This window comes from Dipodomys merriami, unplaced genomic scaffold, assembly GCF_024711535.1.
Source record: "Dipodomys merriami isolate MVZ:Mamm:240054 unplaced genomic scaffold, mDipMer1.0.p SCAF_17, whole genome shotgun sequence".
Lineage (NCBI taxonomy): Eukaryota > Metazoa > Chordata > Mammalia > Rodentia > Heteromyidae > Dipodomys > Dipodomys merriami.
In genome coordinates, this window is record NW_027203048.1 from 7,434,551 (window position 1) to 7,448,667 (window position 14,117).

A 14,117-nucleotide genomic window follows, 5' to 3' on the forward strand; every position below is an offset into this window, starting at 1 on the left:
AATTACGTATTGCTAGAATGAGACTGGGTTCAACATTCTCTTCCTGTTTTTCATTTTCCTAGACAAGTAGTGAGAACTTAGTTTGCATAAATTAGATGGAAAGGAAATCTAATTATGGGTATGCCAGCCACTTCTTTGAATACTTCTGAGTTATATGATACAAACCCCACAATGATCTATCATCAAAAATCATTTTCAACAATCTATTAGCTGACAGCTTAATTAGATCTCACTTCAATTTTGCTGAAGGCAAAGACTTGGAAACCATCCAGTCTGTAAAGGATTTGTTACCCAGTTAACCAGCATCATTCAGCTTTTCAGTTGCTGGAATTAGGCCAACAATGTTTCATGAAGATTTATCAAATGACTATTAAGTACATCTGCTTCTTTTTCACTTAGACAACTTAAGCTTACATACTTAGGATTGACACTCAAGAGTAAAAAATTTCAATACATAGTTTTGTGTTATTTTTTGATCACTGTTTACATGATCATATATTTTGTATTTTCACTAACATCTTGGACACATGGACATAATTTATTTCATCTGTGATATTCTTGGCACAGCTATTCCTCATTGTTAAATTAATCTGCCAAATAAAATTCCTTTCTATTAGAAATGATTTTTGCCCTTTTCAGTTCCAGTACTCATGTTCATACATGCCTTGGGATAATCATCTTGCTTCTGAAATTAAAGAAATGGATATAGACAAGGCATGAGCCTTCCCTTCCTAGATGAATTATATTACAAAGGTTTTTTTCTTTCTTTTTCTTTTTATTCTTTGTTTCTTTCTTTTCTTTTTTGTCAGTTTTGGGGCTTGAATTCTGGGGCTGAGCGCTGTCCCTCAGCTCTTCAGCTTAAGGCTAGCACTCTAGCACTTGAGCCACAGTGCCACTTCCAACTTTTTTTGTTTATGTGGTGCTGAGGAATCGAACCCAGGGCCTCATGCATGCAAGGCAAGCGCTCTACCACTGAGCTACTTTCTCACCCCCCCACCCCCCTTTTTTTTTCTGTCAGTCCTGGAGCTTGAACCAATTTGGGTCTGGGCGCAAGTCCCTCAGCTCTTCAGCTCAAGGCTAGTGCTCTACCACTTGATTCACAGCGCCCTCTTCTGGCTTTTTCCGTTTATGTGGTACTGAGGAATCAAACCCAGGGCCTCATGCATGCAAAGCAAGCACTATAGCACTAAGCCACCTTCCCAGCCCTTACAAAGATTTTCACTCATTCTTTTTTGCCTTTCTGCCCTAAGACTCTCCTTTACATATAATGAAATTTTAAAGTTATTTTTATTGATACATCAGGTGTACAAGGAGGGTTTTACTATGACATTTTTCATACGTGCATACAATATATTCCATCAACCTTACCCCCTTTATCACTTTCCCTTAGTCCCCTCAACTCTCTTAAAACATTTTCAAAGCCTGGAGCCAGTGGCTCATGCCTGTAATCCTAGCTACTCAGGAGGCTGAGATCTAATGATCATGGTTCATAGCCAGCCCAGGCAGGAAAGTCCATGAGACTCTTATCGACAATAAACAACCAGGAAACCAGAAGTGGCGCTGTGGCTCAAGTGGTAGAGCGCTAGCCTTGAGCTGAAGAGCTGAGGGACAGCATCCAGGCCCAGAGTTCAAGCCCCACAACGAACAAAAACAAACAAAAAAAAAACCTTGAAAATGAGAAGAATTTATAAAGACAACAAAAGACAGCCTTAGAATGATAACTTTTTGGAATTCAGAATATTGTACCTTGTTGCCTGATAATGTCAAGATTTTACTCTCATTTGCCAAAGCTGGTAAGTTAGACCATATGACTGTTTTGCCAAGTTGAGGTGCTGAATCTAAGGGTCAAAAAGAAAACTAAGGAGCTCTGCCACTTCTCCATTTCCTGAGGTCTAAGTGTTTCCTCCATGTAACTGATGTATCAATCCTAGTGGCTATGGCTGCATTTAATTTTTTTTTGCTTAACTCAGGGCCTAGGCACTGTCCCTGAGCTTCTTTTTGTTCAAGGTTAGCACTCTACCACTTGAGCCACAGCACCACTTCCGGCTTTTTCTGTTTATGTAGTACTGAGTAATCAAACCCATGCTCCACAAACACTCTACCACTAAGCCACATTCCCATCCCCTGGCTACATGTTTTTTTTTTTTTGGGGGGGGGGGTCCGGTTGTGGGGCCTGAAATCTGGGTCTGGGCACTGTCCCTCAGCTCTTTAGCTCAAGGCTAGCGCTCTACCACTTGAGCCATAGTGCCACTTCCAGCTTCTTTTTGCTTATGTGGTGCTGGGGAATCGAACCCAGGGCCTCAGGCATGCAAGGCAAGCCCTCTACCACTGAGCCACCTTCCCAGCCCCTGGCTACATGTTTTTATTCAATCATACTTGACTTATACTCAAACATATCACACGGAAAGGTTAGATATAGAAAGGTCAGGGGTTGTCTTAAAAAAGTTAGAGACTTATCCTGATCTCCTCCATCTCAGAAGACACTCCATCTCTGGCCTTGTAATAAAAAATGGCCCCTTCCTGAAATTAGCTGACACAGGGTCTCTTGGAGCAGGCAGCTGCAACCGATATAGCAGCTTTCCCCTGGAAGCAATGTCCAGAATGGACAGCTACAACCATAAATGGTAACAACAAGCCCCCCTTGAAGTAACTTTCTGCCCATTCAGCTGCAACCATAAATTATAGCCCTCACCCACTCCTGGAATCAAGCATTATCTTTAGTTTCTAACTATGACCACAGGGTGTACCCCCCCCACCACATCCCTAGTTGAATTACCCATCCCTAGATCCCTAGCTCTATAAAGATACCCCCTTGCACAAAGATAGGCGCTGTCCCTACCTGAGAGGCTCAGCCTGTCAGCTTGCTGACAATAAACTTTGCTGAATGTGACTTGGTGAACATTTGGTCTTCTGGGGTGGAATTTTCAGAGACATTCTACTTTCCCCCTTGTTCTGTATAAGTACACTGTAGAGGGTCTTGGACAGCAGTGGTTATTATACTTATTATTATTATACTTATAATGCAGGACCATGCAAGTCCAATCTTGCCAAACTAGAATTAAGTTTGAATTTCCTGTTTTTTCTTAGCCAGTGGTCTGAGCCTTTCTCTCCCTAAGAATACCTGAAGGGTATATTAACCCTGGTGGCCTGGGGAAAGAATGTCCAGGAATGGTCAGGGTGGAATCCAAAAATTTCAAAGTAGGTTCAATGATTTCTTTTTTTTATTGTTCCGGAAATAACCAAGAAGTGGTGAGCCCTTTCTAGGAAAGATTACGTTTACTGGCCATTATACCTTACTAAGATATGTTGACTCCGATGCTGAAAGGCTTTGATGTTCAACCTTACTAGATGTTTGCATATGGAATGTGAAATTCTTTGACTAGGTCTCCATTATTGGCCCTCACATGGATTCTTCTTCCTTCCAAGTCCTCTATGAGGGATGTGGAACACATGGCTGAGGAACCTGGAGCTCAGGGACCCTGTTTCCTTCATATAAGCAGTAAGCAAATTTGCTCTTTGTCCTGGAAGGAGACATGCTCTCTTTCTTTCTCTCTCTTTCTTTTCCTTCTCTTTTTCTTTTCTTCTTTTTTCTCTCTCTCTTTTTCTTTTTGTTGGTCATGGGACTTGATCTCAGGGCCTGCGTGCTGTCCCTGAGCTTTTTCGCTCAAGGCTAGTAGTGCTCCACCACTTTGAGCCACAGCTCCACTTCCTATACTTCATTTTAAAAGACTGCTTACTGTAACATGACCTTGAGAAGGAGCAGTTAGGGCCTGCATTCTTGTCATGTCCGGCAAGATGTGTAGAAGTACAAGAGCCTCATGGAGGTGAGGTTTCCAGCAGACATGCCCTAAAAAATTATCAGCAGTCTTACATTCTGTGTCATTGACCAACACTGAACAAGCAAAACTGGTCAGATAATTCTAATTAGAGATAACAGTCTCTTGAAATAAAAACATTATTCCCTTAACTCATCCTTCTTTTTTAATCTCCTGCTTAGTGTTTTTAGCCACAAAATGCTACTTTTTTTTCCTTTAGGATCTATGCTTTTCTTCTAAAACAATACTGTTGTGTTACATAGTCCTCTGATGACTTAATTTCCTTTTCTTCTTAGATATTCTCCTGAAAGAAAATGCAGCTTAGTTATTAATTAGTAAAATTATGAGTACAGTATAATTTGAACATTCATGTATTCATTTATTATGAATACTTACGAACACAGTGCATCTTGATCAATGTCACCCCTTTCAACATTCTCACTCACCCCTCCCAAATCACCCCTTCCTTCACTTTTCTTAGTTTTGTAGGATGTACATTGAATTCCCGTATTCTCCCCTTCTCTTCTTCTTTCATCTACCCCTCTCCCCTAACTTACTCCACCCCTTTAAAGTACCTGCTTCCTGGTGCTTGTTCTGTTGAACTTTGACTTTGCCTTTCTAAGGAATTATACTATTTGAGTTCTCCTTTGAATCTACAATATTTCAGTTAATACATTGTATACACTTGTGTAACACCCAATAGATTTGCTTATAAATTTACAAGCTAAATATAGCTTCCATCTATGACGGAAAACATGGTGTATGCTAGATGTTGTGCTAGATATTGCAGCTACAAGGATGACTAGATAGAACACAGTTCTTGCCTTCATAGCGTTCATCATCTAGTAGGCAATATAGATATAGTACTGAAAGGTTAGAGTATTTGAGGCAGTGACCATTTGTTGCTTGTTTTAGAGTAGAGCAACACGTGGTGCTAAACCACCTAGTTGTGTGCCCTTATAAGACCTGCAAATCCTTAGCTCGGGGCTCTCCTCCTGAGCTCCACTGTGTCGGAGTATAGGACAAGGCCCGAGCTGCAGCCCGTTTAAATAAAACAGCTGTAGAGTCTGACTCTTGGTGGTCTTCTTGGTGGGGGTCCTGCGATCTTGGCATAACAGTACAAACCTCAATTAAATTTATTTCTTAGTGGGAATGAAATGGAAAATCACTAGAGATAGGGGGCTAAACTAAAACAGCACAAACTGGCCGAGCACAGATGACATTCTTCAGCCTTTATAAAGAAGCTGTAAAATCCCTGTGAGCTGCCACTCTGGACTCAGACTTTGGAGTAGGAACTCTGTAGGGCCCACCTTCATAATGAATTGGAGTTCTACATTTCTGAGTGTCCCTTGGGTTCTTGTCAGTCTATTTTTCTGCACAGTAACTGCCACTGTACAGGTATTTGAGCTGTTCAGGAGAATGCAATGGTTTCTCTATGCACAGAGAAATAAGGATGTGGCTGGTGCAGGAAACAAGGTGGGAGGGGGTTTTGGAAACAATAGAAACATCTTGCCCATATATATTCCATTATCTAGATATAAAACAGCACTTTTTTTCTTTTTGACCAGTCAGAGGGCTTGAACTCAGGGCCTAGGCTCTGTACCTGAGCTCTTTCATTCAAGCCTAGCAATCTACCACTTTGAGCCCCAGCGCCACTTCTGGCTTTTTCTGTTTATGTGGTAATGAGGACTTGAACCCAGGGCTTCATGCATGCTAGGTAAGCACTCTATCACTAAGACACAGTCCCAGCTCTCCCTCCCTTTTTTTTCTGATACCACTCCTGAGACTTTAATTCAGGGCCTAGGCACTGTCCTTGAGCTTTTGTGCTCAAGGCTATTGCTTTACCACTTGAGCCTCAGCTCCACTTCTGGCTTTTCTGGTAGATTAAAAAAAAAGAAAAGAGAGACATTAAACCACCTTACCAGATCTCAGTTTTCTGAGTAGCTAGGGTTATGTGCGTGAGCCTCTGGTATCAAGTAGTACTTCATTAAAAATTTTGTTGTTGTTGTTGTTGGTCCTGAGGCTTGAACTCTGAGCCTAGGTAATGTCCTGAGCTCCTTTCGCTCAAGGCCAGCAGTCTACCACTTGAGCCACAGTGCTGCTTTCAACCTTTTCTGTGATTTAATTGGAGATAGGAGTCTCATGGACTTTCCTGCCCGGGCTGGCTTTGAACTGTGATCCTCAGATCTCAGACTCCTGATTAGTTAGGATTACAGGCATGAACCACCAGTGCCCTGCAGCACTTCATTTTTTAACATGCTATTAATAAGAAAACTTTGAAGGGTGATACTTCACTTGCCAACAATTCTCCTTTATTCCTTGCTAGATATTGCTTAATTTGCTTTCTTCTGCTACAATCATGATAGATGGAAATGATGGGGGAAAACTAGAGATAAATTAAATGTCAAAAGAAGCAGACTCATTGATTTTAAAAGTTAACTGAAAAACAAGATTTGACAAAATGAATCATGTTTTTCCCATTGATCTATGTGATAGTTTTGGCAGTAAGGCCCTAGGAAGAAATTCTCAAGAAAATGAATATCAAAACAATGAAATATCTATCTCAATCCAAAACTGTATCAAGCCAAACACAGAGCCCAGTTGCTAAGCATATGTATTCAGATACAGAATGAGGCAACTCCTACATGAAGAAACTAGATCATCTGGTTGAATTTAGCCTATTGCCCTGCTTGAATTTATAGTAGGTCATAAGAAAATGATCATTGTTTGATAATTCTACAGTTTTTCTAAGAATAGGCCACAAAATGTGCTTAAGTTTCTTCTTTTTAAACTGAGGACTTAGAATTTAAAAGGTTAACATGATTTGTGTTTAAGATGTGACAAAGCATACTTTTCCGATTTACTATTTAAAGGTTTTTTTTTGTTTGCTTGTTTGTTTTTCCATGCCAGTTCTGGGGCTTGAACTCAGAGTCTGGGTGCTGTCCCTGAACTTTGGTGCTCAAGGCTAGAGATGTCTCACTTGAGCCACAGCTGCACTTCTGTCTTTTTGGTTCTGGTTGTTAATGGGAGATAAGGGTCTTACAGACTTTGATGCCCAGGTTGGCTTCGAACCACACAATCTTCAGATCTCAGCCTCCCGAGTAGCTAAGATTACAGGCATGAGTCACCAAAAAAAGTAAAACACAAAAGCAATTTATCAGTTTTACTGTGCTAGACTTTCATATTAGTTTTTTTTTTTTTTTTGAGAAAGGGTCTTGCTATGCTGGTCTGGCTAGGTCTTCAAACATGTTACTCCTCTTGTCTAAGCCTATCAAGTGCTGGAATTATAGGTGGGTGCACATACCAGACTACTATTAGATCTTTATTAAAAAATGCACAACCATAAAAGTATACAATATATACCAACAAGGTGGCTGTCTTGCTTTCAGTATTTTGTTTTTACCTCAGACGGGGGTAGGCCCCCAAAAGTCATTTCTTCCTCCTCCCCCTTCTCCTTCCTCCCCCACTTCTCCTTCTTTTTCTTCTTGGGCTTGAACTCAGGGCCTGGGTGCTGTCCCTGAGCTCTTTTGCTCAAAGCTAGATCTCTACCACTTTGAGCCACAGTGCCACTTCCAGTTTTCTGGGTTAATTGGTGATAAGAGTCTCACAGGGACTTTCCTGCTCAGGCTGACTTTAAACTGCTATCCTTAGATCTCAGCCACCTGAGTAACCAGAATTATAGGCATGAGCAACTAGTACCCACCAACATTTCTGCTTTTTAATTCTCCTACTCTCTACTCTCTACTGCCATTCTCCCCTCAATCACATAGTTAACTGATATAGGGTTAAACCAAAACTTGTCAAGTTAGAGTCCTAAGAGAAATGAAGGGACAAGATAGTAGGCTTAGACAGCCAGCCAGGAAATGAAGTTGCTTTATTTTTTGAGGGGGGGGGAAGGTGGAAAAACAGGGTTTTATTCTTATTTAGCCATGTTTTCCATTCTTTGAAATTATCAGAAAATTTCTTGTCAAGAGGGCAACTGGTCAGGAAGCAAATTTATGTTATGTATATACATTTTTTTCCCCAATCCTGGGGCTTGAGCCACAATTCAACTTCTGGCTTTTTGATAATTAATGAGACTAGATAAGAGGTTTTTTTGTTTGTTTGCCAGTCCTGGGTCTTAAACTGGGCACTGTCCCTGAATTTCTTTTGCTCAAGGCTAGCACTCTGCAACTTGAGCCATAGTGCCACTTCTGGCTTTTTCTGTTTATGTAGTAGGGTGGAATTGAACCCAGGGCTTCATGCATGTTAGGCAAGCACTCTATTACTAAGTCACATTCTCAGCCCTATACAAGTTTTCTTAATTTACTTTATTGTTATTATAAAGGTGATCTAAAGAGGGATTAAAATGATATGAGTCAGATGAGTCAAGGTAAGAGTCCTGTCCCTGGCATCTGCTATCATTGTGGCTTAGCTACACCCTGTCCTTCTAGTGTTACATTAATAATAAATCCTTTTTTCTCTGACCTGGTTAGTTCTCTGTCACCGGAAATGAAAAGACCTAAGATAAAAATTAGAAAGCAAACTTACCCAGCTTCTCTGTGGCTTCCACACAGACACTGGGATACATGCCTGAAGTATAAGTGGTCACCAGAAGATACAAATGGGTCTTCACAACAATGACACCTTTGTTTTCCTAGATGAAGAATAAAATAGAAGATCCTGCCTTTGGTTCTCACTGCGTGACCAGTAGTTCCCCTTCCAACCTTTTTTTTTTTTCCCTTTCCTAACTTCTACATATTTGTTTTTGAACTCTCTACTCCTTCCTCGTAATTTAGTGTCATTTATGAAAAGGTTTCAACTTTTTCTAAAAACAGCATATGTATTTTGAAAAGTTTTCAAATTAACTGCGGTATTTCCCCAGCCTAAAAGATCATAGATCTTGGAATTGGACAACTCTGGGCCTGAAACTGAGCACCATCATTTTCTGTGGCATGACCGTGAAACAGTTATTTAACCATTTGTTTTGTTTTGAAACAGTCTTACTACCTAACCAAAACTGATTTTGAACTTTCTATGGAGTACAGACTGGCCTCAACATTTTCCTGACTCAGCTTCCCAAGGGCTAGGATTGCAGGTGTGTGCCACTGTGGTTTTATTTAACCTTCTTTTTTTTTTTTGGGGGGGGTCCGGTCGTGGGGCCTGAACTCTAGGCCTGGGCGCTGTCCCTCTGCTCTTCAGCTCAAGGCTAGCGCTCTATCACTTGAGCCACAGTGCCACTTCTGGCTTTTTTCTTTTTGCTTATGTGGTGCTGAGGAGTCGAACCCAGGGCCTCATGCATTTAAGGCAAGCATTCTACCACTGAGCCACCTTCCCAGCCCCTTATTTAACCTTCTTAAGCCTCACTTTCCTCATCTATAAAGTAAGACTAGTTAATAATGTGAAGTGTGTCTAATCCATAGAAAGTGCATCTAATGAATGAATTTTCTCTGCTGCATTCCTTATAGGTGATAGAAAACCACAGCCACTTAAAGTACAGAAATGATACACTGAGAATTGCTAACCCCCTAATTTTTAAAATCTGTAATGATCCAAAATCCAAAAATACTTGAGAGCATCAATATACCAAAATTGAAGATTCTATACCTGATCTCATATGACATGTCACAGTAAAAATACAATCATATTAAAAATCATATAAAATCAATTTTAGTCTGTACATAAAACATACATGAATTTTATTAGACTTGGATACCATCCCCAAGATATATCTATGTATTTCTAAATATTAAAAAAATCTAAATTTGAGGGACTGGGAAGGTGGCTCAGTGGTAGAGTGCTTGCCTTTCATGCATGAGGCCCTGGGTTCGATTCCTCAGCACCACATAAGCAGAAAAAGCTGGAAGTGGCGCTGTGGCTCCAGTGGTAGAGCACTAGCCTTGAGCTGAAGAGCTGAGGGACAGTGCCCAGGCCCAGAGTTCAGCCCCATGACTGGCAAAAAAATAAAAATAAAAATCTAAATTTGAAAAACTTCTGGTCCTAAGCATTTCTGCTAATAAATACTCAACCTAGATTGCTTTTTTTTTTTTTTTTTTTGGAAGGGGGAGTGGAATGACAGGGTTTTATTATTTAGACATGTTTTCCATCCTTTGAAATTATCAGAAAATTTCTTGTCAAGAGAGCAACTGGTCAGGAAGCTAATTTATGTTACAGTTACAAAATTTTCTTCGGTTAATTTACTTTATTGTCATTATAAAGGTGACATATACAAGGATTATAATTACATGATTCAGGTAATGAGTATGTTTCCCTTTGTAGAATGCCTTCTGTTTCGTTTTCTTTTGCTGTTTGTTTTTTGTTTTGCCAGTCTTGGGGCTTGAACTCAGGGCCTGGCACTGTCCCTGAGCTTCTTTTGCTCAAGGCTAGTGCTCCACCACTCGAGCCACAGCACCACTTTCAGTTTTTTCTGTTTATATGGTACTGAGGAATTGAACCCAGGGCTTCATGTATGCTAGGGCACTCTACTACTCAGCCACATTCCCATCCCTGTTTCTGTTTTGTTAAGAGGAGGAAGTAGAGGAGGAAGAATGGACTAATAAAATTTCTTTCGTTTTTCTTTTTTTCTTGAGCCATAAGTATTGTGATTGAACTCAGGGTCTCATGTTTTCCCCTGGCTTTTGCACTCAAGGATGGTGCATGACCACTTGAGTACCAGCTCCACTTTGTTTTTTAATAAGTTTTTTTTTAGTATGAAAATACCATACAGAGGGGTTCCTATTACATGAGCAAGGTAATGAGTACATTTCTTATCAAGAATTGTTGCTTCTGCCTTTGTTTCCCCTTACCATCCCTGCCCTCCCATCTCCCCCCACCCCCAGCTCCACTTCTAAGGATGGACTTCTAACAATAAAACAGTTAACAGAATGAATATTTGTCCCACCTAGGCTTTCTGAAAGTACTTTTAGAAATGCCACCAGTTTATTATTGTCTTAAGGTAGTAAGGAGCTTGTTTTGTTTTACGAAGAGGATTAGGAGGGGCAAAGAAAATAGGAAGCTGCCTTCAAATCTTGAACACTCACAGTCTTGGCATAAAGCGAAGTGTCATCTGACCGAACACATTTGTAATCTGTTTCTTTGAAATACAACCCTTCTCTTCTGCTTTGCAAAGGGTTTTTGGCGAATCCATTCACAAGTGTTTGGATGTCAACTGGCATTAGCTATAGAAGAGATTAAATAGACCAGAAGTCAGAAAGCTGTGGTCATTGGCCAGTCAAATTTGGTCAACTGACTGTTCTTAATGGCCTGAAAAGTAGGAATATTTTTCATACTGGGGGTTGAACTCAAGACCTTCTGCTTGCTAGGCAGATATTGATACAGGTCTCCAGCTCCCTTAAAAAAAATTTTTTTTTTCTGTCAGTCATGGGGCTTGAACTCCAGGCCTGGGTGCTGTCCCTGAGCTCTTCAGCTCAAGGCTAGTGTGCTCTACCACTTTGAGCCACAGTGTCACTTCTGGTTTTCAGGTGATTAACTTGAGATAAGAGTCTCGCAAGCCGGCCGGGGCTGGGAAGTTGGCTCAGTGGTAGAGCGCTTGCCTTGCATGCCTGAGGCCCTGGGTTCGATTCCCAGCACCACATAAGCAAAAAAAAAAGCTGGAAGTGGTGCTGTGGCTCAAGTGGTAGAGCACTAGCCTTGAGCTGAAAAGCTGAGGGACAGTGCCCAGGCCCAGAGTTCAGGCCCCACGACCAGACACAAAAAAAAAAAAAAAAAAAAAGAGTCTCACAAGCCGGGTGCTGGTGGCTCACGCCTGTAATCCTAGCTACTCAGGAGGCTGAGATCTGAGGATCTCGGTTCAAAGCCAGCCCGGGCAGGAGAGACTGTGAGACTTCTATCTCCAGTAAACCACCAGAAAACCGGAAGTGGCGCTGTAGCTCAAGTGGTAGAGCGCTTGCCTTGAGCTGAAGAGCTGAGGGACAGCGCCCAGGCCCAGAGTTCAAGCCCCACGACCGACAAAAAAAAAAAAAAAAGAGTCTCACAGACTTTTCTGCTTGGGCTGGCTTTGAACTGCAATCCTCAGATCCTAGCTTCCTGAGTAGCTAGGATTACAGATATAAGCCACAAGCACTTGGCCCTTTTTTACAATTTTTTGGCGGGGAGGGCTAGTAATGGAGCTTCAACTTAGGGCTTCATACTCTCACTTGGTTTTTTTGCTCAAGGTTGTTGCTCTACCACTTGAGCTCCATCTCCACTTCTGGCTTTTTGCTGATTAATATTTGTCTTCCAAGGCTGCCTTTGAACAATGATCCTCAGATCTCAGGCTCTTGAGTAGTTAAGATTATAGGTGTGAGCCAGCAGCACCCAGCTGCCTTTTATAATTTTCTTGACTTCTTTCACATTTTTAAAGGATTGAGGAAAAAAAATAAAGAGTACTTACTATATTGTGACATGTGACAATTATATGAAATTTAAATTTCAGTATTCATAAATAAAATTGTATTTGAACAGTCTGTTGGAGACCACTGATCTTCCTAAGCAAGGCTGAAGGCACACTTGGCTACACACAAAGACATCATGCTAGGGATGCTCAAGTGGCAACGGTCACTTAGGCAGAGGCAGAGGCATGCACAGAACAATGGTCCTGGCCCCCATCCCTGGCCTGTTTCCAAGATAAGATAGCTAGTTTAGTCAAAAATGTTGGCTTAAGAGTTTATGTCCACCTTGGGGTTACTTTTCTACCAAAATGATAACTACTTTGTGTTAGAGAAGAAACTTATCCAACAGGGTGTCAGTGGTTCATGCCTGCAATCCTAGTTACTCAGGAGGTTGAGATCTGAGGATGCAGTTCAAGGCCAGCCCAGGAAGGAAAGTCTGTGAGACCCTTATCTCCAAATAACCACCAGAAAACCACAAGTGGTTTTGTGATTCAAAGTGGTAGAATACTAGCCTTGAGTACAAAAGCTCAGGGTCAGCACCCAGGAACTGAGTTCAAGCCCCAGGTCTGGCACATAAAAAGTCTTAGGTCCCATTGGGAAAGATGAGGGAGAAGAATGGAAAATAGGTGACATTGATCAAGCTGCATTGTACTTAAGACGTGTTGAAATGAAACCCCTTGTGCAACTACATTTTAAAAAAGTCATTTATGACTGGTTGAATTGAAATCCCTAACTACTTAAAAAAAAATCTTAGTAGCCATCTTCATTTTTTTTTTCTTACAGTAAATCCTGGTGATGCAACACATAGGGACCGCTCCTGGAGTTTGATGAGTGCTGCATTGTCCACGTGCTTGGTTCCCAGGAGGGTATCTAACAGTAAATTCTGCAAGTGGCTCATGTTCCCTCAGCTCTGAAACAGGAAGTACAGTTGAAGCCATCCACTCCCCGTAGCTTTTTCGTGTGTGTGCTGGCATGGGCGCTAACCTGACCAGGGCCTAAACACTGTCTCTGAGCTTCTTTTGCTCAAGGCTGACATTCAAACAATCGAGCGACAGCTCCATGTCCAGCAGTTCTGGGTAGTTTATTGGAGACAAGAATCTCAAACTTTCCTGCCCAAGCTGCGATCGTGAATCACTGGCGCCAGGCTCCGGTTGGCTTTGAAAAGGCATGAGAACACAAACAGCCTAAGCCACGTGGGCACCTTAAACACTGGAGTCTACCAACACAGAGCAGAATCATCGGAAGACGACAGTTCACATGGTGGACTGGGAAGCTGAGTTTGCAACATCAGTTTTCTAGCTCTGTAATTGTTCGCATAAGAACGATCTGGGATGTAAACACGGATCAAGCCAGTCACCAGGGTTTCACTTATGTCATCGCGGCTCCTCAGGAGAAGCCAGCGCGGGCAGAGAAGTTCCCAAGACTGCACCTCGAAACCACACCACCACCTCCCCCCAGAAACAAACCCCAGCAACACCCAACCAGCGAGGAAGCGAAACCACCCAGCTAAAAATGTTAACCAGTAGGGTGCACGGATGGCCGCAGACCAACGTCCAGCAGTTCCAAGCACACTCCCAGGGAACCGAGCCAACGTTTCCTGCACAGGTCCTGCCACGCTGGTTGCTCGTCTTTTTCTAGACACCCTTACGGACGCTCGCCCACCGCAGGGATACAACCGACGCCCCGTCCCTTCCCGCTTCTCGCGTTCAGTGCTGGAGCTCACACTTAGGTCCCCGCAGCGGAAGCGCGATCCGGTAATGGCGTCACCCTAACGTCCCAGGGCGCCAGGGACGCGCACCAGAGACCCAACGCGCTTAGGAGTCCAAGGAGCTCCGCGCGCCCGCTCCGCCCCTCACGCACGTGGTGAAGCCACCGGATTGGCTGTGATAGCCGCCTGTCACGAAGATGCAGGGAGCCCCGCGCGCTCACGTCA

General features: G+C 42.3%; 1 protein-coding gene across 2 annotated transcripts; it reads right to left on the minus strand.

The window, feature by feature from the left end:
* Positions 1-3,211: 3,211 nt before the first annotated feature.
* Pfn4 (profilin family member 4) lies at positions 3,212-13,991 on the minus strand. 2 transcript variants are annotated; one of them, XM_070025109.1, is made up of 5 exons: positions 13,908-13,991; positions 12,966-13,094; positions 10,835-10,972; positions 8,346-8,451; positions 3,212-4,119 (listed from the first exon to the last, which is right to left on the minus strand). In XM_070025109.1, exons 2-5 carry the CDS (start codon positions 13,080-13,082, stop codon positions 4,091-4,093), a joined length of 390 nt encoding a protein of 129 aa, XP_069881210.1. In that variant the 5' UTR covers positions 13,083-13,094; positions 13,908-13,991; the 3' UTR covers positions 3,212-4,090. The 2 variants fall into 2 exon arrangements, with proteins under 2 accessions (XP_069881210.1, XP_069881212.1); XM_070025111.1 differs by lacking the exon at positions 13,908-13,991 and adding an exon at positions 13,732-13,901.
* Positions 13,992-14,117: the final 126 nt, after the last annotated feature.

What these genes read in the sequence shown, in the direction of transcription:
- Pfn4 (XM_070025109.1), bottom strand. Translation starts at nt 13,082, where the DNA reads ATGAGCCACTTGCAGAATTTACTGTTAGATACCCTCCTGGGAACCAAG. An exon ending in TTGCATCACCAGGATTTACT is followed by an intron (nt 10,973 to 12,965) that starts GTAAGAAAAAAA and finishes TCTCTTCTATAG; the next exon opens with CTAATGCCAGTTGACATCCA. An exon ending in CTTCGCTTTATGCCAAGACT is followed by an intron (nt 8,452 to 10,834) that starts GTGAGTGTTCAA and finishes TTCTTCATCTAG; the next exon opens with GAAAACAAAGGTGTCATTGT.